This window comes from Lineus longissimus, chromosome 10 (assembly GCF_910592395.1).
Source record: "Lineus longissimus chromosome 10, tnLinLong1.2, whole genome shotgun sequence".
Classification (NCBI taxonomy): Eukaryota; Metazoa; Nemertea; class Pilidiophora; order Heteronemertea; family Lineidae; genus Lineus; species Lineus longissimus.
In genome coordinates, this window is record NC_088317.1 from 16,239,984 (window position 1) to 16,265,742 (window position 25,759).

Consider the following 25,759-nt stretch of genomic DNA (forward strand, 5'->3'; position numbering starts at 1 on the left):
TGTTGTGTGGTTGCAAAAAATTTGATGGCGGCGTTCCGGCCGCATGTGCTCTGCGATTTTTTCATAAAAAAACATACGATTCTGTGTTCTGTGATACTCACCAAAGTGCCGGAGCCAGGTATTCTTGTTTTGTGTGTAATTCTGCTTCTGGTAAACTGAATTATGTGGAAATTTTTACCATTTTTAATGGTGAAAATCATGTTGAACTTGAAGCGATAACTGAATACAATGTTTCGTCGTCATTTTGCATGCACTGCGCACTACATGTTTGCTGTGTGAATGAACAACATGCATTGACTGTGTGGATGTGTGACATTTGATTTTCGTGGGAACAGGGCCTTGTATGTGAGAATGGGGAAAAAGAACAGATTCTAGCCTGTGGGGCACTGCAGACGCTACAGAAAGCTTCTTTTTTTTCTTCAGGCTTGAGATAAAAACCTGTGTTCAATAAACCCCAAGTTTCCAGCATGTCTATGCAGAATAGGTAGGCCAGGGAAATAGACAACATGCACAAATAAATTGCGGCCATTATGAAATAACCCTGTTTACAGCCAAGGTATATTTACCTTGGCATAAAGTAACAAACAAGCTTATTCAAGCAATTGACTTGAAGTGGTCCATATCTTCCAATTTTCATGAGATATTTTGAAAGCTTTTGGTGATGATTTGATTGAAAACATTTATTACTTTTATGTCATGGTAAACTTACGCTGCCTGTGAGAAGGGTCTTTTCAAAATGGTCGAAAGTTCTTTTCGCATACGGTGCCAGTTACTGAACTATTCTACTCTCCCCCTGACTCCCTCACCCTAAAAGCCTGTACCTGCCCCCAAAATGTTGGCCCAGGAAGTGGGCTATGCCATAAATTGGAGGAAGCAGGGGCCAATTGTCTCTCCTTGAGGGTATGGACACCAAAAAGGTTTTCTTCATGCAAACTTTGGCCTATTGTCAAACTGGCAGAGAAAGAACTGCTTTGCTCCCCCCCCCCTCCCATAAAAGTTAGCCACAAGCTGGAAGGGGGAGCTAGCCATAATATATCTGGCTGCTCTCTGACCTTTTATTGTAAAGCATTGCGACCAAAAGTTGGTCATTGCAAAGGATTTTCTCTAAAATTATTAAATTAATGACACTGGATCAGAGACAGAACAATAGACAACCTTCGTAAAGAAAATTTGGCCATTTTGAAAAGACTCTTTTCACAGATAACGTATGTTCACCATGGAATAAAAGTACAAATATACAAGCTTATTCAAGCTGTCCATGTCTTCCAATGTTCATGATATTTTGAATGCTTTTGGTGATGATTTGATTTAAAACATGTTCCCAAACTCGTTCCCATTATCTGCCTGCTGATGTCTAAACAATCTCGCAAAGGCTGATATAAATTGTTTTGGAAAGGACAGATTCCAAGGTCATGCCTGGCCAGACCATGAAATCTGTGTTGTGTCAGAAGCAGGTGTCTTTCAGTTGCAAATGCAGAATGGGAAGAGACTGGAAGACGGTACTTTACCAGCAAGAGAGGATGACATCTGTGGCCAAACTAAGATGGTCAGTTGGTATGCGAGATTTTATTTGCTTACTAATAGAACAGGTACACAGCCCTTTGCTGGGCTTTTACCCTATGGGTCCCACCCCTGACACAGAAAATTATATTGTCCTATTCCTAGTTATCAAAAAAATGGTTTACTTCTGCAGGTTCAACACTGAAGACGAACAGGCAACAGAGCTAAAGACAGCGACTGGCCAGGATGGTGCTGGCAAGCTGTGAAAACATGTACAACTGTTGGGGGAGAATCTGGAGCCAAGTATATCCGGTATGGTATTGCATAGGTTTTCATTGACAACTTTGTGAACTTTGTGAACCATATGTTATGAATGTCTTCACCCAAGTTTATGGAAAGACCATGCTCCTCATCCATTGTGGAACATAAGGTCACAATGCATCTTCATTTCTTTTGGTCTTTTGTCAACTGCAATTTTTCTCCTTTGCCATGTGATTCTTGGGACCCCGTAGTAACTGCTTCAGGGGCAGTCCTGGGGATGCTGCTCCCACGATTCAAAAGACTTTCTTCAATCCAGGTTCTCTAAGCATAACCCTGCACCAGTAAGATGTTTCAGGAGTTGCAACATTAAGGGAATTTAGGTCTTTACCTGTCCCAATCCTGGTAGGCAAGGTTCTAGTTGACCATAAACCATGCAAGAAGGTCACAAACTAGAGGGAATTCATGTCAGCACAGTGTGGGTCTGTTTGCTGTCGAAAATGACAAAAAATAGTTTCTGAACAAAAAACAATAGCTGACACTTAATCTCATTGTGTTCTCATAATGTCACAAAATTCAGCCAAGTTTTATATAATGAGAACTGTGCCCCTTTTCCAGGCCGTGCTGTAGACCATGATGCGGTCCATGTATAGTTAGTTGACTATAGGGACGCGTAATGACGTTACGGAGCAGGAGCCGCAAGATTGGGGCAAGAGATGGCGTGGTAACCAAGGACAGCGCCAAAGGGAGACGGTATGAATGACAGAGTGAGGACAGTAGATACATCTACCACCATTCTGACAGCAGACTTACGCAAGGGTACGGCTGTTTTGGGAGCACCTTTTGCAGACTTGATGCAAATGACCTTAGCGGAAGAATGAAGCTGGCAATGCTGGCTTGAGAGGTGTGCCGAAGAATCCCCCTGGGATCAAGCCCGGGCCTTATTGCATGGTAGCCAGCAGTGTTAATCAGATGATGACAATGTTACAATGTGTTTACAATGATAAACATGATAGAGGGCACTGATAATTAGATGCCCAATTTGCCTCCTTGGCAAGTCGTAGCATGTTTGTTGTTTCGTGAGTAATACACTGTGCTGTAAAGCATGCATTTTGAAATGATTCCGTTTGCCTGTGATCTGAGCCTGTGTGAGACAATGATGCAGATCATAGAACTCGGTGAGACAGTGACAGCTGGTTTGGAAGAAGACTCGTCAATACATGTTTAAAGAAATTCAGAAGAAATTTGTTGGCTGCAGTCGAGACGTCCTTGCAGTGAAAAGCTTGAGGTGTTACAAATTCAGGCATTCTAATAGTTTGAATTATTTTTAAGCCTGCATGATTTCAAGGAAGATGAGATGGAGAGATACAACATGGAGAAACATAAAGGTCTGTGTGTGTATCCTGAAGAGGGATTCAGTTGACTATTGAAGGAGTAAATATTTCGGGTAAGAAAATTGTTCTTCATATTCCGTCAACTAGTCGAAAAGCTGTCAGCATTGAATTTTCTTGCCCTTCATTCAGGCAAGAGAAGTATGCAGTCCCATAGGGCTTGAAGTTAAATTCATGTCTCTGAACCTGGCTGACATAGATTAAATCTTGATTCCTGCCCAAATAATGAACAAAAATCTGCTCAACATCAAATCGCCTCAGACAGTGGACACGGCTGATTATCTGGAGATGGTGTTTAGTATTTCATCACATTAATACACCATCCAAGGCATCTTGTGATAAAAACAGCAGGAGTTCCTTGTGTGGACTGAAGGAAGGTTGGCCTAAACATTAGGCATAAGAAACTGGACAACAACGCAGACAATTCTCAACATTTTATCTTGCTGAATGTATGTAACAAGTTACTGACAACTATTCACTGAACCTGAGCAAAAATGATGGTTGTCTGTATTGCACTTCAGACCAGTGATCTGCTTATGGCAGGTAATGGCACTTGTTTCTAAAACAGCTTCGCATTTGCCTAGTGTCTTCATATTTGGCAAATGATTATCTAGGTGTGGAAAAGCCAGGGGACTGTTCCGCGTCATTGTTTATTTTGTTTAGAAAATGTTATTAATGAAAACGGTAGTCCTATTCCAGCTCCTCCATCTGATGGCACAGACTGGAAAAGAGAAAAGCTACCACACCATCGTCCTCGTGGTAATCAAGCCAAGATCAGTTCACGTGCTGAGGGTTGCAACTCCAACACCACTAACACTAAGATTTCACTGTGATCAGCTGACTGGAGAAAAAGATGAAGGAATCTACAATGTCGTTGCAGGGACAAGCAATCTTAGAATACAAGGTTGGTGTGAATGTGAATCTGTGCAGGATAGATGTACTGTAGCCTGCCTGCTGGATATTAACTTATCAGAAAGCAAGAATATCCAGAATGACAAGAATATGGTCAAGTGCTGTCCTGTAAGTGTTCCTTTAACCCTTTAGCTCCTGGGGGTCTACAAATATTTTTCCAGTATCTCCCTGAAGATTTCCATGTAGTCCTATAGTGTATAAACTTTTGGCAAAAGAGATACAAAAAGTTGAAAATGAAGTACTACAAGTGATATTTATTTTGAAGCTAACTTTTCATTTTAACCCCCTGGTATCGACAGCATTAACCCTCTCAGCAATTTAATGAAAATTCATAAAAAGGCCATGTAGTAAGCAATAGAATCATGAGAAGTTCCTACCTAATCAAAAATATCCATAAAGAAACCCTAATGTATGATAATCCAACCTAATATCGATCGAAAAACAAAACCTGGCAGTCTACTGTATATGAATACATGAATGGGGTCAGGAGGCAGACTTGCCAACTCACTATAGCCCTGTATTACTCGGTAAAATGTACAGCAACCCACCTAAGAATGAGTTTTATTATGAAGATTACACTCCAAGCATTGCCCTGTGGTGTTACTTTACCTCTCAGCCGCTTGGTTATCTTAGGGCGGGAGTTTAAAACATGGGCGGCTACGTGCAGTACAGGAGCTAAAGGGTTAATAGAAATTTTTACATTCTGAAAAGTTGTTAGTCGGTACTGTTGGCAAGTTCCTGGCGCATAAGGTTCCAGAGTGAACTGCAATCACCGTGAGATGTCCTTGTGCACTTGACACCCCCCTCTTAGTAAGCCAGAGGCCTTTCATGGAGCTGTTTCTAAAAACTCTGTCTTTGTAGAAGTCATTAAAATCAAAAGAACTATTGTCTTATTTTCAGCGCCTCAACAGAAAATCACTGGTAATTGAAGCTGGTAGAGTGCTGTGACATCTCTCGTAAACAAGCTGGGTTATAGACAAGGATCACATCAACCAAGTTCAAATGTCTTGAACACGATAGGGCCCCTTCCATTCTGACTGGAAAAGACATCTATCATCTATTGTGTTGCTTGGTAGTAGTGTTCGGGTCTTTCTGTCTAACAGGCACATCTGCATACCAGTAGTTATGTGCAGACTTGGCTCTTTCTTTGGGGCAGTACAGTTGTAAGATAAATCCTGTTTGTAATTTTATAAATTAGTTGCTCATTAAGGGCTTATGAAGGTTTTGATGCCTTGCTGGCATATCTGCATACCAGTAAATATGTGCAGATTCATTTCTTGCTTTGAAGCAATTTTGTTGCCTCACTCCTAAAGCGGTGGCAATGTTCAGGTCTTTTCTGCCTCGCGGCCAAATCTGCATACCAGTAATTATGTGCAGACTTGGCTCTTCCAGAGATTGTAGGACTGGGTCCATTGAATGTAACAAAAAGAATCGATGCCTATTTACAAATGAAATGAAGAGTCTGCACTTTGGTGCAACTCCATATAACTGTCAGGTGATTTCGCTCTGAACTTGTGACACTCTGATCGGTCTGAAATGATCATTATCTCGCCCCTCTGGGAAAAAGTTGCAGCCGCATTGCACCTTCTTGTTACCGACCTGAGAGATGGCGATGTCGGGAGGGCATGACGGTCGGCAAACCTATTGCGAATGGGCAGCACAATTGGGTGTAGGATATTCCGAAACCATTGCACACTCCTGAATCTGCGGTGGGTTGGTACCCCACGCTATGTAAGGAGTAGGTTTTTGGGTAAAACTTGGTCCACGTTAATAGGTCGTGCCTTAAAATGATGAGAAGTTGCGAATTGACGCCCTGTGAAGTGTCCTTCGACCAGCTAGTGCTAATCCGGTCACTGTCTCCAGGTCACCATGCCTCGGTCAATGAGCGGGCGAAGCACCCAATGGCTCCGTCAGGAGTACATCGTCAACTTCAGCCCGTAGTCAAACCGGTACGCGCACAAATATCTTAGCTGAGAGTGGGGGACATCAGTAAAGTGCTTCTCATCGGGGTAATACAGTATTGACCCCATTTTTTGTTGGATTCATTTCCACAGGAGTGCTCGATAATGAGAATTTCAGGCCAGTCTGATTATCACCAGTACAGAGGGCAATTATCTAATAGTTATGTGGCTTTCCCTCAAACTGTATACTCTTTCATGTCAATTGTAAATTAGTGTTGCTTGGTAGTGTTCAGGGGCTTTTTGTCGAACAGGCACATTTGCATACCAGTAATTATGTGCAAACATCATTTTTGCTTTGAAGCAATATCGTTGCTACACTCCTAAAGCAGTGGCTGTCTTCAGGTCTTTTCTGCCTCGCGGGCAAATCTGCATACCAGCGATTATATGCATACTTAAGTTTTGCTTTGAAGCAATATCAGTGGTACCCTTGTTAAGCAGTGGCAGTGTTCAGGTCTTGTCTGCCTCGCTGACATATCTGCATACCAGTAGTTATGTGCAGACTTGGCTCTTTCTTTGGAGCAGTACAGTTGTAAGATAAATCCTGTTTGTAATTTTATAAATTAGTTGCTCATTGAGGGCTTACAAAGGTTTTGATGCCTTGCTGGCATATCTGCATACCAGTAAATATGTGCAGATTCATTTCTTGCTTTGAAGCAATTTTGTTGCTACACTCCTAAAGCAGTGGCAATGTTCAGGTCTTTTCTGCCTCGCAGGCAAATCTGCATACCAGTAATTATGTGCAGACTTGGCTCTTCCAGCGATTGTAGGACTGGGTCCATTGAATGTAACAAAAAGAATCGATGCCTATTTACAAATGAAATGAAGAGTCTGCACTTTGGTGCAACTCCATATAACTGTCAGGTGATTTCGCTCTGAACTTGTGACACTCTGATCGGTCTGAAATGATCATTATCTCGCCCCTCTGGGAAAAATTTGCAGCCGCATTGCACCTTCTTGTTACCGACCTGAGAGATGGCGATGTCGGGAGGGCATGACGGTCGGCAAACCTATTGCGAATGGGCAGCACAATTGGGTGTAGGATATTCCGAAACCATTGCACACTCCTGAATCTGCGGTGGGTTGGTACCCCACGCTATGTAAGGAGTAGGTTTTTGGGTAAAACTTGGTCCACGTTAATAGGTCGTGCCTTAAAATGATGAGAAGTTGCGAATTGACGCCCTGTGAAGTGTCCTTCGACCAGCTAGTGCTAATCCGGTCACTGTCTCCAGGTCACCATGCCTCGGTCAATGAGCGGGCGAAGCACCCAATGGCTCCGTCAGGAGTACATCGTCAACTTCAGCCCGTAGTCAAACCGGTACGCGCACAAATATCTTAGCTGAGAGTGGGGGACATCAGTAAAGTGCTTCTTATCGGGGTAATACAGTATTGACCCCATTTTTTGTTGGATTCATTTCCACAGGAGTGCTCGATAATGAGAATTTCAGGCCAGTCTGATTATCACCAGTACAGAGGGCAATTATCTAATAGTTATGTGGCTTTCCCTCAAACTGTATACTCTTTCATGTCAATTGTAAATTAGTGTTGCTTGGTAGTGTTCAGGGGCTTTTTGTCGAACAGGCACATTTGCATACCAGTAATTATGTGCAAACATCATTTTTGCTTTGAAGCAATATCGTTGCTACACTCCTAAAGCAGTGGCTGTCTTCAGGTCTTTTCTGCCTCGCGGGCAAATCTGCATACCAGCGATTATATGCATACTTAAGTTTTGCTTTGAAGCAATATCAGTGGTACCCTTGTTAAGCAGTGGCAGTGTTCAGGTCTTGTCTGCCTCGCTGACATATCTGCATACCAGTAGTTATGTGCAGACTTGGCTCTTTCTTTGGAGCAGTACAGTTGTAAGATAAATCCTGTTTGTAATTTTATAAATTAGTTGCTCATTGAGGGCTTACGAAGGTTTTGATGCCTTGCTGGCATATATGCATACCAGTAAATATGTGCAGATTCATTTCTGGCTTTGAAGCAATTTTGTTGCTACACTCCTAAAGCAGTGGCAATGTTCAGGTCTTTTCTGCCTCGCAGGCAAATCTGCATACCAGTAATTATGTGCAGACTTGGCTCTTCCAGAGATTGTAGGACTGGGTCCATTGAATGTAACAAAAAGAATCGATGCCTATTTACAAATGAAATGAAGAGTCTGCACTTTGGTGCAACTCCATATAACTGTCAGGTGATTTCGCTCTGAACTTGTGACACTCTGATCGGTCTGAAATGATCATTATCTCGCCCCTCTGGGAAAAATTTGCAGCCGCATTGCACCTTCTTGTTACCGACCTGAGAGATGGCGATGTCGGGAGGGCATGACGGTCGGCAAACCTATTGCGAATGGGCAGCACAATTGGGTGTAGGATATTCCGAAACCATTGCACACTCCTGAATCTGCGGTGGGTTGGTACCCCACGCTACGTAAGGAGTAGGTTTTTGGGTAAAACTTGGTCCACGTTAATAGGTCGTGCCTTAAAATGATGAGAAGTTGCGAATTGACGCCCTGTGAAGTGTCCTTCGACCAGCTAGTGCTAATCCGGTCACTGTCTCCAGGTCACCATGCCTCGGTCAATGAGCGGGCGAAGCACCCAATGGCTCCGTCAGGAGTACATCGTCAACTTCAGCCCGTAGTCAAACCGGTACGCGCACAAATATCTTAGCTGAGAGTGGGGGACATCAGTAAAGTGCTTCTCATCGGGGTAATACAGTATTGACCCCATTTTTTGTTGGATTCATTTCCACAGGAGTGCTCGATAATGAGAATTTCAGGCCAGTCTGATTATCACCAGTACAGAGGGCAATTATCTAATAGTTATGTGGCTTTCCCTCAAACTGTATACTCTTTCATGTCAATTGTAAATTAGTGTTGCTTGGTAGTAGTGTTCAGGGTCTTTTTGTCGAACAGGCACATCTGCATACCAGTAGTTATGTGCAGACTTGGCTCTTTCTTTGGAGCAGTACAGTTGTAAGATAAATCCTGTTTGTAATTTTATAAATTAGTTGCTCATTAAGGGCTTATGAAGGTTTTGATGCCTTGCTGGCATATCTGCATACCAGTAAATATGTGCAGATTCATTTCTTGCTTTGAAGCAATATTGTTGCTACACTCCTAAAGCGGTGGCAATGTTCAGGTCTTTTCAGCCTCGCGGGCAAATCTGCATACCAGTAATTATGTGCAGACTTGGCTCTTCCTGAGATTGTAGGACTGGGTCCATTGAATGGTTGCCCCATTGAATGTAACAAAAATAATCGATGCCTATTTACAAATGAAATGAAGAGTCTGCAAATATCTTAGTTGAGAGTGGGGGACATCAGTAAATGCTTCTCATCGGGGTAATACAGTACCACTGTATACAATGACCCCATTTTTTGTTGGATAACCATTTTCGCTGAGGAGTGGTCGATAATGAGAATTTCAGGCCAGTCTGATTATCACCAGTCCAGAGGGAAAATACCTGATAGTTATGTGGCATTCCTTCAAACTGTTTACTCTTTCGTGTCATTTATAAATTTGTGTTGCTCGTTTTACCTCGCATCTTGTGGGCAGAAAGAACAGTCTGGTGGAGTCCTGATGCTCCCTGATGTTGGTCTTTGACTGGAGATCATAATCACTCTTGTCAGTTCCGTTTTTTCTTTTTACCACGAACAGGCCCACGTAGGCCTCCAACCTGTCATTGTTTTAAATTTCAATTAAGAATAAAATTGTAGACTATGCAGGTTTCATTTTGTTTGCTTTAATGTTTATGGTGTTACATTGTTAGATAAGAGCTGCAGAAGAAATGCTTTCTCCTGAATAATCTGGTAATGCTTTGAGTTGATAGCGACAATGTCACAACCTGTGGTACTCCTCTGCTCAAGCTGGTGTTGAGTAGGTTGTGACATTGTCCCTTGGAGGGAAGTGAAGCCCCAAGTCCCCTTTAATACAGAAGAAGAGCATTTCATTGGAGTGCTTAATTCTAATTAGCTTCAGATGCCCCATTTACACTCCAGACGCAATGGACGGGCCTTGTCTTATTGCCTGGTACATAGACGAAGGACGATCGGGATGATGAATGGGACTGTATTGGTGGTCATAGCTTTGTTTGGCTCTGGAGTGGCAAGTACAGCAATGGATTTGGGAACAAAAATAAAGGAGTGCAGTAGAATCGCTCTATCAAGGACACTCTTGGGACTGGTAAGTGGTGTCCTGATTAGAGAGGTCAAATTTAATGGAAGCTACAACTTTGGGACTTGAAAAGTCTTACCACAATTGCTTGGATGTAGGCCTAGGTTCCAGTCCATTATCACAACTGTCATCAAAGGTTTTAAAATATTGTCCAAGACACAAAGAAAATGAATAAAAATTGTAGATCTGTCGAGGTTATTTCCAAGACTAGTACATGCAAATACAGTTAAAGGGCCCCCACCCTGTGTCTTATGTCATTGGCAATACCAAAAATCATGCAAAAGCCCTAAAAACATGCGAAATTTCATAGGAAAGGGGCTCAGGCGACAGTGGTGCTATCTAGCGGTAGAAAGTGGAACTGAGAGTTTTGGACGAAGATTTCAGTTCAATTTTCTGCCGCGAGACAGCGCCACTGACGCCTAAGCTAATTTCATACTGTGGGTCCCGTAATTGAATGGTTTTCATGCCTTTTGAAGGTAATCAGTATCAAACAAAGGGAATCAATAGAGATAATAACTTGCTTTAGTCAAAACAGATTCAGCACAGCCACAAGCCATCTTCCCACACAAACGACAGTAGATATGATTCTCTGATGGGATAAACGACGGTGGACGAGAGTTTCACCAGTGGCAGGCTCAGGGTCTTGTTCAGTGTACCCCTCTATTGACCTCGTCAGTTGCTTAATATAGGAGGCCTTCCTTGTACGCTCTGATTAAATATAATTTGTGAATATAATTAGCGTTTCTATCATCTGATTAAATATAAGTGCAGTCACTGATCTTCAAACCTTTAGATTCAATAACATAAGTATTTTCAATCAACTTACACCTTACAACCTACACAGATATTTTCAATCAACTTCTTTCAAAATTTGAAGTAAACTCGGTACAAGTGAGCTATGTTTGCACAATAACACTCAACCTCCCAATGAGGGATGAGCTCCAATTTGCCTCTGAAACTGGGTGAGGCCAAATCTACATTCATTAATAGTGCTTGTATATCACTTGGCAACCTTTACCAATAGCGAGGCTTGGAGATTGAATAACACACAGCGCTAGTGCATGCATACAACTTTGCCATTTTTTGTACACGTATAAGTGACATCAATACGACAACTGTGATCTCAATTCCTTAAAAGATACATGTCATCTCCCTTCAAATATTCCAAGATGTCACACACGTCCAATTCAGACAGTGAATTACTCGATAATCCAAATTAAACTCCAAGATTAATGGATAACGAATCATGCTGTATATTTTAAACACCTCGTGTCCTGATGCGTTCCTAAGCATTTCACACAACAGTACCTAGCACCACAAGCAACACATGTGTAGTTCGAAATAAATCCGCACACCGCGCAAAAATGTCGTTCTGGTAGTCTCGACGGAGGTACGCCAGCTGTGAAGTAGTTTGGTGGTTCTCGTGCATTCATTTGCTGAAAAATAAAGATGTAGAATAGAGATCAATCACACATCAACCACATTGGGATAAGAACTCGGTGTTTTTTCTCCTCGTGAATGAGATTAAGTTTGTCAAAAGAAATGAGAACATCTACGACTCACCTCTTTCTAGAACTTAGAATTTTTGAAATCTGACTAAAATAAACATATTCTTGCAAGAGCAGTTCTGTAGACAACATCTTCACATCAAAAATTGTTCAGTTTTTTGCTCTGAGTATTGTCATAGCCCTGAAATAAGCATGACTTATGACCATCAGTACCTGAATGGCAATGCAAGGACAGGTTAAAGATCTGGAACAGACAGTTTCCACAAATCAGACATAGGTGGTTAACTCAAGAAAGCGGATAATGATGAGGAACTTACCTCTTCTTCTAAAAGCGTTGAGAAATTTCTCTTCATTCTATACTTCATGAAGTCACTTCGCATCTTCTTCTTCTTCTTGGCTGAAAGTGAAACATCGAGAAGCAAATGAGAATTTTAAATCATCAAGGCCCCATCATGAGATTAACCCCTTAAACGTCAAAGTCTAAAACTGACAAGCTCACCAACCCTCCTCTCACACTGAGAGTAACATCGTTAAAATTTTTCTGGTTTAGGCTATTTTCAAAGTGGTTTCTAAAAAACTTTACAGAAAATCGTGTCTTCTTCTCCAGTGTCGATGGTACTTTGTTCAAATCTTTAGCCCTAAATAAGCCCAAATAACCCCGGTAAGAGTTGGCACTCCTGCAAGATGGGATGAGCTTTGATCCGTTATTCTGTAACAGTGCACGACAAGTAATTCCAAAGCTATAAGGTAACTCCGTACTGTCCATATTGTACCAAAGGACACGGAGACACTGAATACCAAATAAGGAGATTGATTTCAATCAATACAAAAGCCAGATAAGTCATGTCACAATTCAAGTACATGTAATAAGTCAGTAGTATCTTACTTGTATCCATTGACTCTTCAAACTTTGGTGCCTTCTTGCTCATCTTGAGATCAGCATGAGGATCATCCTGATAGTTGTCCTGTTCCAAAGCTTCCAACGCCTTTCGCTGACGTCTTCTGCGGGCTGCTGCATCCAAAATTCGACGAGACTGCACATCTTTGATACGCCCTGTAAATAATTGGAATTAGTTATTGACATTGTTGAACTTGAGATCATATGAATCTGATTACACACTTGTCTTGATTGAACCTCCAATGCCGCTCGGCATTATGGCGCGGCGTTGAACGTGGAATGGAAGGGATTTCTTATGGCACGCTCACAAGGCCTAATTAATGACAGCACTTAATAACCAGGACCCTACACTTAATCAACACTTTAAGACTTATCTCGAAGACAATCTAGGAAGTCTGGGAACATAAAAGTGTCACAGTTATCAAAGTGAGGGAACTTTTTTGGGACACCCTGTCCACATATCTCGAAATTACTACCTCAATTCATCCCACTTTAGAGACACAAATTCAACATGCACAGCAAAGCTAATAAGATGTTTCGTGAGAGGAAACAATGCAGAAGATGACAAGCATGTATCTGTTTTAAATTCTCAACAGTAAACACGAGTTATTGTTGATTTTTAAGGAGAAAATTACCAGATTGTCTTTGGTCCGCCATGTTGTTTTTTACTGCTGATAAACTTGGGCTCCGTGTTGACCGTGATATGCCGTAGAGACAACAATTGCTTGGATGTGACGTGAATTTTTCAGCGGATAAGCCCCGTGCAGTCTGTCCCTCTTCCTAGTCACAGCTCGTCTATATTGCAGCACGACCTAATAATATGTAAAGAGCAAGCTCTAGTGAACTCACACAACTGTTTGACATGGGGGAGCCCCCCCCCCAAACCCCCGTCCTTCTGACATATTTAGCCAGTACGTTGGGGGATGAGTCCCCCAAACCCCCTCCCCGTTCTCTGAAAGTGACAGGTTTAAGCCAGTACATTGGGGGAGACCCCTAACCCCCCCCCCCCATTTGACTCTAAAAATAGAATTCATTGGCGACGCTGAACCACAAGGCCCCATAAAGAAATAGTCCCCGCCCGCATACTAATGCAGACTTTATTATAGCCTACCTTTTAAGGCACTATGGCAAACTTCCATCTCCAATCACATCAACGCGGTATGTTGGGTCAAACACCCACACAGGGTCTCCTAATTATCATGATCATTGTACATAATCAAATAATAACATGTCACCTTCTTTTCGGTGAAACCGAGACCGAATTATTCACATTGTGTTCAACTGTGTTCATTTCGCAGTAAATTCATTAGCTGCCAATGTATGCCTTAGAGGGGGCAGAATGGCACTGTTTAAACAAGATGTCTCATCAACAGCCCCAGGAATATTGGATAGAACGGCACTGTACTGGGTCCCAATAATAAATATTGCCATAAAGACATATGATATTGTTTTGGGACTTATGTAAGATTAGTTCTCTCCGCCAAACCCGAGAGTGAAGGATTAAAATCTTGTGTTTATAGGCTAACAAATGCAAACACTTCCAAATGGACCCCCTACAAGAGACGAGTGGCTCTTCTTCTCTCCGACTTTGACACCCTATACGAACATATCAATAGATCAGCCAGCGGTCCTTGGTGTCGCCGCGTGGGTTACGTCGAGTGAAATTGTTTGCAAAAGGTCAGGGAACCACGATCTGACATCCATAACCAGCGTATCCCCTTTTCATGCCAGTTATAGTCGGGTGCTACACCACAGTCGGGATAGTGGCCGCCAAATGAATGGTTGTTGAATTTAAAACTGTTAAAACTGTTCACGTCAACTTACATATAATAGACAAACCTTAATGAATTCAATGGAGATTTCCACATCACAGGATAGAACCGAAGTGATGGTATCACGCAGATTTAACATGATCACTTTCATACTTACCATCATGACTTGAACGTACGCCTTTGAGCAAATGGTATTTGATTAGGGATAGCAATTAAAATTGCCGTTGAACTTGTACATGAAGTACAGTGATGTACATAATTCACACATGTCTGACATGAAATTTCAAACTGCGCAGTACATTCGCCTTGATAGCATGACTATTTCTACAATAAAAACCCTTTGAAACCAATCCATACTTTTATCAGGAATAGATACTGTGCCTTACCTTCTGCTGCAGCCGTTTTGATTTGTTTCGGAAAATTTGAAGGTATTTTTACGTTCGAAATCGGAGAAAGTGTTCCCACGATGTTCTCCGCAGCTCACACACCAACCGACTGGCGTTCAAATCAACCGCGACCGATCATGACCAAAGACAATCTCCTCCTACATCTGCCCTGAGTGGTCACCAAATTTGCATCTTGTTTTATTTTACAATAGAAATCCAGTTTCATCAAAGAAAAGGCAAAGGAAGCTTCAGATTCATCAAGAAAAGACAATAAGATTCAAAGAAAAGGCAAAAGAAGCTTAAGATTCATCAAGAAAAGACAATAAGATTCAAAGAAAAGGCAAAGGAAGCTTAAGATTCATCAAGAAAAGACAATAAGATTCAAAGAAAAGGCAAAGAAAGCTTAAGATTCATCAAGAAAAGACAATAAGATTCAAAGAAAAGGCAAAAGAAGCTTACGATTCATCAAGAAAAGATAATAAGATTCAAAGAAAAGGCAAAGGAGGCTTAAGATTCATCAAGAAAAGACAATAAGATTCAAAGAAAAGGCAAAGGAAGCTTAAGATTCATCAAGAAAAGACAATAAGATTCAAAGAAAAGGCAAAGGAAGCTTAAGATTCATCAAGAAAAGACAATAAGATTCAAAGAAAAGGCAAAGGAAGCTTAAGATTCATCAAGAAAAGACAATAAGATTCAAAGAAAAGGCAAACGAAGCTTAAGATTCATCAAGAAAAGACAATAAGATTCAAAGAAAAGGCAAAGGAAGCTTAAGATTCATCAAGAAAAGACAATAAGATTCAAAGAAAAGGCAAAGGAAGCTTAAGATTCATCAAGAAAAGACAATCAGATTCAAAGAAAAGTCAAAGGAACCTCCAGATTCATTCAATGTGTTTATTTCTTTTGTAAACCTACAAAAGCAAGGCACAAATTATACAACATGGAAACGTCACATAAACTGTCAGGATTGTCATGGTTATCTCTATACAATCAAATAGTTTACTTTAAATAGTATAAATATGAACAATTCATCATGGTTCTCTATATACAAACTAATCTCACTTTGTGTGACAATCTCAATGTGTACGAGTCCTGCACACGTTCAACTGAAGAATGGGGCACACGAATGACTAAATTAAGGACGCTCGTTTTGGTCCCAATTGGTTGTTTCCATTCAATTTGACCTCTCTAATCAGGACATCTCTTTATCAAGGACAACACTTGTCAGTCCCGAGGATGTCCTTAATAGAGAGGTTCTATTGTATGCGTAAGTATTTACGAACGTTGTACCCCTTTTAGGACTTGGTTGGACTATTTTATAAAAGTGTATGAATTGAATAACTTATCAAAATGTGGCCTCATCTATTCTCATATAAGTAGAAGTTATTGCTTTTTAGAGAAAATTGGAGAAAATTTTATCGACAGACAACAGGAACATGCAAATACTGAGAGATTATTATACATTATAACAAATTGATCCTTGGCCTCAGATATGATATAGAAAGATGATTTGTATCTAAATTATGTTTTTCAAAGTCGTAACTTTCGAATTAGAGTAGAACCTCTCTATTATGGACACCCTCGGGACTGACAGGCACTGTCCTTACTAGAGAGGTGTCCTGATTAGAGAGGTCAAATTGAATGGAAACACCCAATTTGGGACCAAAACTAGTGTCCTCAATAGAGAGGGTGTCCTTAATAGAGAGGTGTCCGCTAAGGGAGGTTCTACTGTAACGTAAAGATGTAAATATGTGACCACAACTTAAGTATCAGACTTCTCAAGTGCTTTAGAACCTCTTCATCCCCATTTCCCTGTATGGACTCTTCTAATCAATGCATAAGAAGAGTCCATTCCAAAAACTGGGGGTGTCAAGGATGATAGAACCATGATAACTTTTCCAAGCAACAACATCGAACGTACAACAAAAAATCAACCTAACGTCTCTCGTTGGAACTACAATAAACAGCACCATGCAATGTGAACCAATTGTCACGACCCTGTACCCTCAAAAACAATATTTCTGGCAGAAATCAGGTAGTCTAACGAACTGGCCGGCACACTTGCACAACTTTTGTCAAAGCACTTGAAATAATGAACTTGTCAGAGTCATCCACCCTGGGCCTCAAATTTTCAACTCTTTGTTATTCATGTACCAAAATTGGGTCAAATTTCCCTTGACTCGAGTTTCAAAAGGTATTCATGTACCAAAATTGGGTCAAATTTCCCTCAACTCGAGTTTCAAAAGATATTCATGTACCAAAATTGGGTCAAATTTCCCTTGACTCGAGTTTCAAATGATATTCATGTACCAAAATTGGGTAAAATTTCCCTTGACTTGAGTTTCAAACGATATTCATGTACCAAAATTGGGTCAAATTTCCCTTGACTCGAGTTTCAAAAGATATTCATATACCAAAATTGGGTCAAATTTCCCTTGACTCGAGTTTCAAAAGATATTCATGTACCAAAATTGGGTCAAATTTCCCTTGACTCGAGTTTCAAAAGATATTCATATACCAAAATTGGGTCAAATTTCCCTTGACTCGAGTTTCAAAAGATATTCATGTACCTAAATTGGGTCAAATTTCCCTTGACTCGAGTTTCAAAAGATATTCATGTACCAAAATTTGGTCAAATTTCCCTTGACTCAAGTTTCAAAAGGTATTCATGTACCAAAATTTGGTCAAATTTCCCTTGACTCGAGTTTCAAAAGATATTCATGTACCAAAATTGGGTCAAATTTCCCTTGACTCAAGTTTCAAAAGATATGTAAATAGCAGAGTATCAATGAGTGATGTGTACTAACAATAGGGGTGGGGTCAAAGTTTTTTTAATCCGAAGAGCACGAATAAAAATCTGTTTTTGGCGTAAGACGAAAGTTTTGGCAAGAAAGTAGGTTAAAAACATGTAACATTTGAGAAGATCTTTTAAAATTTATAATGTTTTGCAACAAAATTTGAGAAGTTCCATACTGATTAGAGATGAATATAGTCTTGGACAGTGAATTATTCGGTGATGAATAATTTCACGCCTTCACGGACTAAAACTGTTTTGAAATGTATGAATATCTGCAAGAACAAAACTGAATCGATTTTGTCATGTGTTTTAGGTAATTGTCATGGAAACGCATAGAAATCACAAAGAATTATAAGATTTTCTCCGATTGAAAATACAGCTGACAATGGTCAGCACAACAGAAGGAGTCGTTCTATGATAATATTAAGAATGGAACTTTTTCATTAAAATATCAAGAAGTTTTCGCATAAATTCATTGTCATGTAAGAGTATTAATCACAAGCACACAAGCAAAACCCATTATTGGAAATACATGTAACAGGTTTTGAAGTAATAGGTTTTGAAGTACCAAATGGGTTTTTACATTACCTAATGTATAAAATGTACAGGTCATGTATACACGTATAAACTATATACGGTTGTTAATGAATTTATTGTGACGCTACATGTAAGTTTGCTATCAAATATACAAAATGGTGTACATGTATGTTGATATAAATAGGAACTTCTCAAATACACACTTGTATCGGCAAATCGTTTAAATTGTTGCTCCCTGCTAACTGGCCCAGTAGATTAATCTCTGAAATATACATGCTCATCTCTACTGGACTATATATACATAAAGCACATTGATTAATTAAATAACAGTTAGATTGTACAGCAATTGAATTAAATCGCCCAGATAATCATACTTGTTAACCTGGGAGATTTAAGAAGAACACAGTCAAATCATTTCAATAAATATCCCAATACAAAGTGGAGATTTTCAAGTCAAATTTTTTTAATAAATAACCCTATATAGTATTAACCCAGGTAATTGGTGATATTTATAAAAGACTAGTAAATGCTTTTACTACTTCATGTACATTTACACTAGCCACCTCTGTAGAAAACTGTAGTAAAAGCATTTACTAGTCTTTATAAGTATTAGCCATTGTTTCTCAGATTACCAAGTATTAACCCAGGTAATGGCCGATATTTATAAAAGACTAGTAAATGTTTTTACTTTAAACTTCATGTACATTTACACTAGCCACCTCTGTAGAAAACTGTAGTAAAAGCATTTACTAGTCTTTATAAGACTAGTAAATGCTTTTACTTTAAACTTCATGTACATTTACACTAGCCACCTCTGTAGAAAACTGTAGTAAAAGCATTTACTAGACTGCATAAATATTAGCTATTGTTTCTCAGATTACCAAGTAAATAACTCCGGAAGAACAAAGTCAAATTATCTCAATAATAAACAACAAAATTGGCTGAGTTATTTTCCCAAATGATGTAAATAAACAACCCAGTCCCTGATAATCATACTCGAACAAATTGTTAGAATCAACAAGAACCAAGAAAAAAATACTTTTGATTAATTGTATGACCTTGATATGGAAATGAAAGATTACTCCATCCTTGAACCCAGGTAACAACAATATGGTATATAGGAGAACCAATGCAAATGAATCCCCCCTCCCCCCACCCCCGATTAACCCATGTCATTCTACTTGAACAACCAAGAGGAAAACAATAAATAACCAAAGATAGTTTATAATTGATCGTAAACAAATCAAATTTCAACATCGATTCCTTCAATATTTCATATTTCATCCCGAGAAACGAATTCTTGACATTCCACTTAACAAAGTAAATTCCTTACATATCAAGCGTCCATCTTAGGGCCGAATTTACGAAGGGTGTTTAAGAGTTAGACGCGTGGAAATTCTACATAATCAGTTTCAGGGCCTAATGCGGTTTTCATGAAGAAACCCTGCAAGGCCCTGACTCTGTCTATTCAGACATTAAACGCTGTTTTAAGCTAAACACCCTTTGTAAATTCGGCCCTTAATGTCTCTGAAAGCGAGTTTGATTGAGAAATGAATGTCTACTAGGTGTCCGTGTTGCGGAGTAATGTCATGTTTTCAATAGCACCATTATGACTTGAGTGACACCTCCAAAAATTGTGAGAACGTCCAAACATTTTCGGAGGGTTAGATTCGTCCAAAATCAACAGATTTATCCGTGATTATCCTTTGTAAGAGTATATCTCTCCAAAAAGTCAAAGTCTCTCATACAAAAATGTCTCAAAGGATACATTTCACTGAAATGTACAAGTTCAAACTTGTTCTGAAGTTCAGATAAGTAGCTGTATCTTCCCGTATTATTATAACATACCGTTTCCTACCTATGGAGGAGATAAAATATCTTAGTTTGTCGATTCCTCCTCTAAGCCATGAAACGTTATTTTGATTTTCACAACGTCTTTTTGAAAGATTTCTACAGAAAACCATGAAAGTGTCCTTCCAACGAGAAAACCAATTACGCTGCTTTCATTCTCCTGGAATCATGAAAAGTTCTTTCTGAGATAATCTTGGTCCGACGAAGAATTTAAATGTAACGCCCGAGCGCTGTATAAAAGTCTTGAAGACACACGAGGAGTTGCGAGAACTTTGGCCGATCGTCTGGGGAGAGAGCCCAGCAGCATGCCATCACAGCAAACCTAAAGAAAAGAGAGCAGATACATGAGATTATTTGTATTCAGATATTAGTAACGTTCATGTAGGACAGTTGGCCTATTCTCAAAATCAGATTTGTAGGGTGATACATAAATGACAAATGTACTTCTACCGTGGTTAGGACGGAGTATTGGGGCAGTTGTAGCGCAGTGGAAGAGAGTTGGCCTCATGATCAAGAGGTTGTGGGTTTGATTCCCGGCCGAATCACTGCTTGGTATTGCTACAGGAGTTAGCTCCCTGGAACAGTATACGCTGTTCTTCTTCACTACTATAATGGACGTAGAGCTGAAATAGTTTGTTACACATCTCCTCCGTCAATTCAGATCGGATGACCTCGAAACTTTTCCTGAAAGTCGTGGTTAATATGGAGATGGTCCTCGCCCGGTTAAATGGGTAAACTTTGCAGCGATCTCGGAGAAATAGCATTTTTTGTTCTTTCTATATATGGGCATACTCATTAATGTGGTTAATACCAGGTAGCAGTCGTCATATTGAACTTTATGACCAGTGCCTTTAGCCAAGGAGGAGAGAGTCCACGCAAGCGACTCATGTTACTCACTTGATGGGGTCTTTGCTTGCCCTGACATAGACACTAAAACACAAGGAACAAGTTATACTTACAATTCGTCGGGGCAGTTCATTGGTTGAGCTATTCGGTATCCTTCCCTGAGGTATGCGGCCATTTCAAATGGATCGACGTCGACGTACGGCTGTTGACCTAGCGTCATTAGCTCCCATAACACGACACCAAACGCCCACTGAAAATCAACGCGGAACTAGGTTCAGTTGCAATGGGGGGGGGGGGGGGGGGGGGAGGGGGCTGGAGAGCTGGTCAATTTGATTATCATTACAATATTGAGCAGGGGAATAATCTCTTTTCTGTACTGACGTCGAAACCTCGGGTCTTGGGAAGCCATTACAAAAGAACTTCAACATTTATCTCTGTTGGATGTCTATCGCTGGGGGTGTGAAGAGGGGGTTTAGGGGTGACTCCTGGCCATGAGCTAGTCAGGAACAGCATGAGGCCCGAAAGGGACACAACCCATCTTCCCATTACTGGTAAAATGTCTTACCAGATCGCTAGCAGTACTGAACTTTCTCTCAATCAGTGACTCCAACGCCAGCCACTTGACCGGCCGGTTTTCGTTGTCTCCTAAACAGTGGTAGTCGTTGGGGAAGAGATCGCGGGAAAGGGCGATATCGGTGAGACGTATCGTCAGGTCACTGTCGATGCTGAAAGAAACAAACAAAGCATTTTATTAACCAATTTAGGGGATTGGGTTTTGTCAAAATTTCAACCTGATGAAACTCACCAACAGGAGTTAATTTCCAAAGGCTAGCGATTGTATAGTATTTGAGTCGGCCAACACTTTCTCACTGGGACCTGAACAATTGGGCTACTTCAGGATGAAACCCGAAACCGGTGAAAATGTTATTTTAACAGATTTCTCTGGATGAAAAATGAAAATGAAATGAAATGATGAAAAGCTGAACATAGACACACCAAATTTCACACTCCATCATCATCATCATCATCATCATCATCATCATCATTATTATCACTTTGGCTTCATGGCCCAGACTTGGGCCTGTGCCACTTCAAACTTCAAATTCATTTTCATACAAAATATTGCAGAAAACGAAAAAGGTTTTCATCAACTTACACCATATTCCTTGTTGCCACATCCCTATGCACTATTTTTCTCCGATGAAGATATTGTAACGCTCTGATGACTTGGATAGCCATGAACACTAACTGTTGGGTGGAGAGTGCCTACAAATGGATACCAAGAGGGAAGACATGTAAACCATTATCATTACCGGCGTTGTAACCCTATTGGATTTTTACCGGAGGTATGGAGTCCACTATAGGCTACTGTCCACCTATGATGGATCTTTTACTTGCCCTGGCATAGACACTCAGGTACAAGGGACCACGGCTTTTAGTCTCATCCGACAGACCCTCGACTATTTCATACGTTAATGTACGTGTTGTGAAGAGCCAGGAATTTTAGTTCCTTGAAAGCAATGCCGGTTCATCCAGGAATACAATCCTGGGTTCTCCCCGGGATCGAACCCGGGCCCTATTGCGTGGTAGCCAGCAGTGTTAACCACTAGGCTATGAGGCTCCTCAAAGGTCAAAGTTGATGGAGAGGTCAAGGTTACCTGATAGTCTATCTCTATATTAATACTGATTCTAATTGACTCTCTTTGTCCAATTCCAACTTCAGCCTTCAATTTAATTCGCTGGCATTTCAGTTGTTGTCAACTTGAGCGTTATGTACACTTTCGTGGAGATTTTCACAAAACCGAGTCACACAATGGTGGACACACATGTAACATGCATCGATCAACTAAATATAGGATATTCTCTAGTTTTAGTAAACTTACATGTGCTGTGACGTCAGATGCTTTACACCTCAGTAAGAACTTTTTAAGATTGCCCTCGGTTGAGTAGGGGTAGAGTAATAGAGGCTGCATCTCATTCTCTAGACAAGCACCGATGATGGGGTTGATATTTTTATGGCTCAGGTCCTTCAGCATGCAGCTCTCACGCAGCATCATGTTGGTCTGGTCGTGGCGAGCTTGATCTGGAAATACGACAGACACAATTGGCTGGTTTTAAACTTCACCTTAAGACTGACACCTTACTTGCCCTCTGGGAGCTCTGCATAGCCTATTCCAAGGTCTCTTTCAGGCCAATAAGTGACCAAAATTGTTGGCAATCTCGAAAATCAAAAACAGATATGGAACAAACTGGTACACTAGCAATGAGTTTTGGACGGCCCGGTAGAGAAAAGATTTGCTTGAGTGTACCGATACTTTATAATTTGCCAATTTCTTTCCAGCGAAAAAAACAATATTTTTTCACGAGTGCACCAATGGTAATTTACCTGTAACTGTCTTTACGAAAATATCCTGATCCATAGAAGTGTCGATTTCTATTTCATCCTCCTCATTGGCGACATGAAGGACACCATGATAGATACGACCAAATGTGCCTGGAATAAGAAGATATTTATAAAGTTCCATTGTCGATTTCACAACATATGATACCGTAAATCTGCCTCGAATGCGAAGACTTTTAAGTTAGTTTGTCGATTTTACAACACGTTTTACCGTAAACCGTGCGTGCAGTGCACCAGCCCAGAGAACAATCATGCAGTGACTTGCTCAAGACCATAAACAAACTTTAAACTCACCTTGTGCAGTGCACCAGCCCAGAGAGCAACCATGCAGTGACTTGCTCAAGACCATAAACCAACTTTTAACTCACCTTGTGCAGTGCACCAGCCCAGGGAACAACCATGCAGTGACTTGCTCAAGACCATAAACAAACTTTCAACTCACCTTCTAATAAAACCTCCCTCAACGTAATCTGGTCCCTGTTGATCGCAATTTCCGATAACGAAATGACGGGATCTATTTTTAGCTCATTTACAGTGGCGGCACTGTGTTGTTTTGCTCGACCGTGACTCGTGAATGAGCCAGGCAGCGTGTGACTAGAGGCGTAATCTGAAAGAAAAAAAAATTTGTTTACATTTCAAAATTCTAAGATGTTGTCAACAGTGCTCTGGTTAGGGCTAAAATTTGCTCGGAAAGAACATGACGATGGCTAAATGATGTTAAAATTCGGAATAAATTGGAGCCAAGTCTCTGTCACACAATCCAGAATTCTATCTGAGATCAGGGTAACCTGTGATTGTTCTGTCACGAGTGCTGAGTACTACTCTCATTATGATATTGAGCAACGAAAATATCAAACTCTTTTAAATCCATCCAATTCCTTCATCTGATTTGGATGGACGTTAATTGTCTTCGAGGGAGTTTGATACCCAAGGTTTTTGTTAGTTTAGGCCAGGCTGGGTATTAAGGCTTTCGAAATCCCTGATGTGGGCATGGACCTCGGCACTTAAACATTTCACACGATTCACCAAAAAGGATTCAAGTTCCTTCTCAGCGACACTGGAACATCTTCAAGAAAGTGATTTTTGACAAAATTAAAAGTCGATATGTGACCCGCTCTACCAAAACTAGGCGCTTGTCGCATCTGAACTTGACAGGTTGATACGGACTTGTTGTTCATTTCCCTATTGTAGACCTTTTGTGAAATGTGACCAAATCAGTTTGTAATAGATTTCACAAAAGGTCTACAATAGGGAAATGAACAACAAGTCCGTATCAACCTGTCGAGTTCAGATGCGACAAGCGCCTAGTTTTGGTAGAGCGGGTCACATATTATCAAAGAAATTGTTAGAACTGATGTAATATTAGACTGGTGTGTCTCTTATTACAGTGTTTTCTTACTGAGGTAGTCTTTTTGTGAAGTTCCTGGTAGACTAGCCGTGGTACAAGTGGTCGTGTTGGGCGTCTCTGAGCGCAGGAATGCCTGCTGTGACAGGGCTTGAGAACTGCTTGTGTCTCCTCCGTCGGGCGGTTTTAAACTGAAAAGAATGAAATTTATTGAAGTTTGTGAAGGTCAATGCCTGTTTTTTAAATGTTTTAGATAACACTGAAATATTCAAGGCCCAAATCTGGGCCACAAAGTCTTATTTGATGATGATGATTATAATGGATGAGCTTCGGACAACTTCCCGATCATTTTTCTTCAAATGACACGTACCTCATTCTTTCGTTACGCCGCGTTTTCTGCGTCTTGATGTAATAGATGACGATACTTGATATGATGAGTAGGATAAGACCGCACATACACCCGATACCGATGTAGTAATAATTTATAGAGGCGGGCGTGTAACTGCCTATCCGTGTCGGATCTGAAATGAACAGGAGAGGAAATGTAATAAGAAGCTACAATAATTTCATCATTTGCACCATAACAATGTCCATTCTTTGCAACAACTAACCTCTCCCCAGGCTCCTGTGTCCTTTACAAACTCACGACATCCCTATGTTGCTGATGTAAATCTATAAACATGCTAAAAGATTACAAATTTGAAGCGATAATCTCCAAAATGTTACTCGCTCTACCAAAACTAGGCACTTGTCGCATTTGAACTCGACAGGTTGATACGGACTTGTTGTTCATTTCCCTATTGTAGACCTTTTGTGAAATCTATTACAAACTGATTTGGTCACATTTCACAAAAGGTCTACAATAGGGAAATGAACAACAAGTCCGTATCAACCTGTCAAGTTCAGATGCGACAAGCGCCTAGTTTTGGTAGAGCGGGTCACAAATGAGGTAGTCTCCGACTCTGATATTACAAAGATCTGATCAAAACTTACCGTTTAAAGAATAAGTGTCATTGATATATTTATAAGTATCGTCTGGTTTATTATTATTCCGATAAAACAGCTCTTCATCGTCTGAAAGAAAATCCATAAATCACGTTAATATTTTGCAAAAGATATGCCAGCCTGACAGGATGTTTTGTTTACATATGAGGACAATCAGTGCTTCCCTCTGTTGGTGCAGTGTTGAACTAGTGCTTCCCTCTGTTGGTCTAGTGTTGAACTAACACTT

At 40.5% G+C, this 25,759-nt stretch overlaps 2 protein-coding genes and 1 long non-coding RNA gene across 4 annotated transcripts in view; 1 reads left to right on the forward strand and 2 right to left on the reverse strand.

Moving 5' to 3' along the window:
• The first annotated feature begins 2,416 nt into the window (after positions 1 to 2,416).
• On the forward strand, positions 2,417 to 9,724 carry LOC135494666 (uncharacterized). Of its 2 annotated transcripts, none has more exons than XR_010448425.1 (5): positions 2,417 to 2,577; positions 3,091 to 3,205; positions 3,838 to 4,053; positions 4,962 to 5,147; positions 8,913 to 9,724. It is a non-coding gene; the product is annotated as an uncharacterized LOC135494666 (long non-coding RNA). The 2 variants fall into 2 exon arrangements; XR_010448426.1 differs by having other exon boundaries at positions 3,849 to 4,053.
• Positions 9,725 to 9,760: 36 nt separating this feature from the next.
• Positions 9,761 to 13,338, reverse strand: LOC135494692 (zinc finger HIT domain-containing protein 1-like). The gene is made up of 4 exons (XM_064782900.1): positions 13,232 to 13,338; positions 12,585 to 12,752; positions 12,016 to 12,095; positions 9,761 to 11,626 (listed from the first exon to the last, which is right to left on the reverse strand). The coding sequence occupies exons 1-4, from the start codon at positions 13,251 to 13,253 to the stop codon at positions 11,435 to 11,437; spliced, it is 462 nt and encodes a 153-aa protein (XP_064638970.1). The 5' UTR covers positions 13,254 to 13,338; the 3' UTR covers positions 9,761 to 11,434.
• A 2,293-nt stretch (positions 13,339 to 15,631) lies between these two features.
• LOC135494921 (tyrosine-protein kinase RYK-like) overlaps positions 15,632 to 25,759 on the reverse strand; it is a 57,591-nt gene continuing 47,463 nt past the window's right edge. The window contains exons 5-14 of the mRNA XM_064783257.1: positions 25,522 to 25,602; positions 24,899 to 25,049; positions 24,583 to 24,719; positions 23,626 to 23,790; positions 23,169 to 23,276; positions 22,666 to 22,865; positions 21,939 to 22,048; positions 21,348 to 21,507; positions 20,896 to 21,032; positions 15,632 to 20,258 (exon numbers count right to left, since the gene is read on the reverse strand). Coding sequence (XP_064639327.1) covers positions 20,147 to 20,258; positions 20,896 to 21,032; positions 21,348 to 21,507; positions 21,939 to 22,048; positions 22,666 to 22,865; positions 23,169 to 23,276; positions 23,626 to 23,790; positions 24,583 to 24,719; positions 24,899 to 25,049; positions 25,522 to 25,602 — 1,361 coding nt within the window. The 3' untranslated portion in view covers positions 15,632 to 20,146. The remainder of the gene's footprint in view (positions 20,259 to 20,895; positions 21,033 to 21,347; positions 21,508 to 21,938; positions 22,049 to 22,665; positions 22,866 to 23,168; positions 23,277 to 23,625; positions 23,791 to 24,582; positions 24,720 to 24,898; positions 25,050 to 25,521; positions 25,603 to 25,759) is intronic.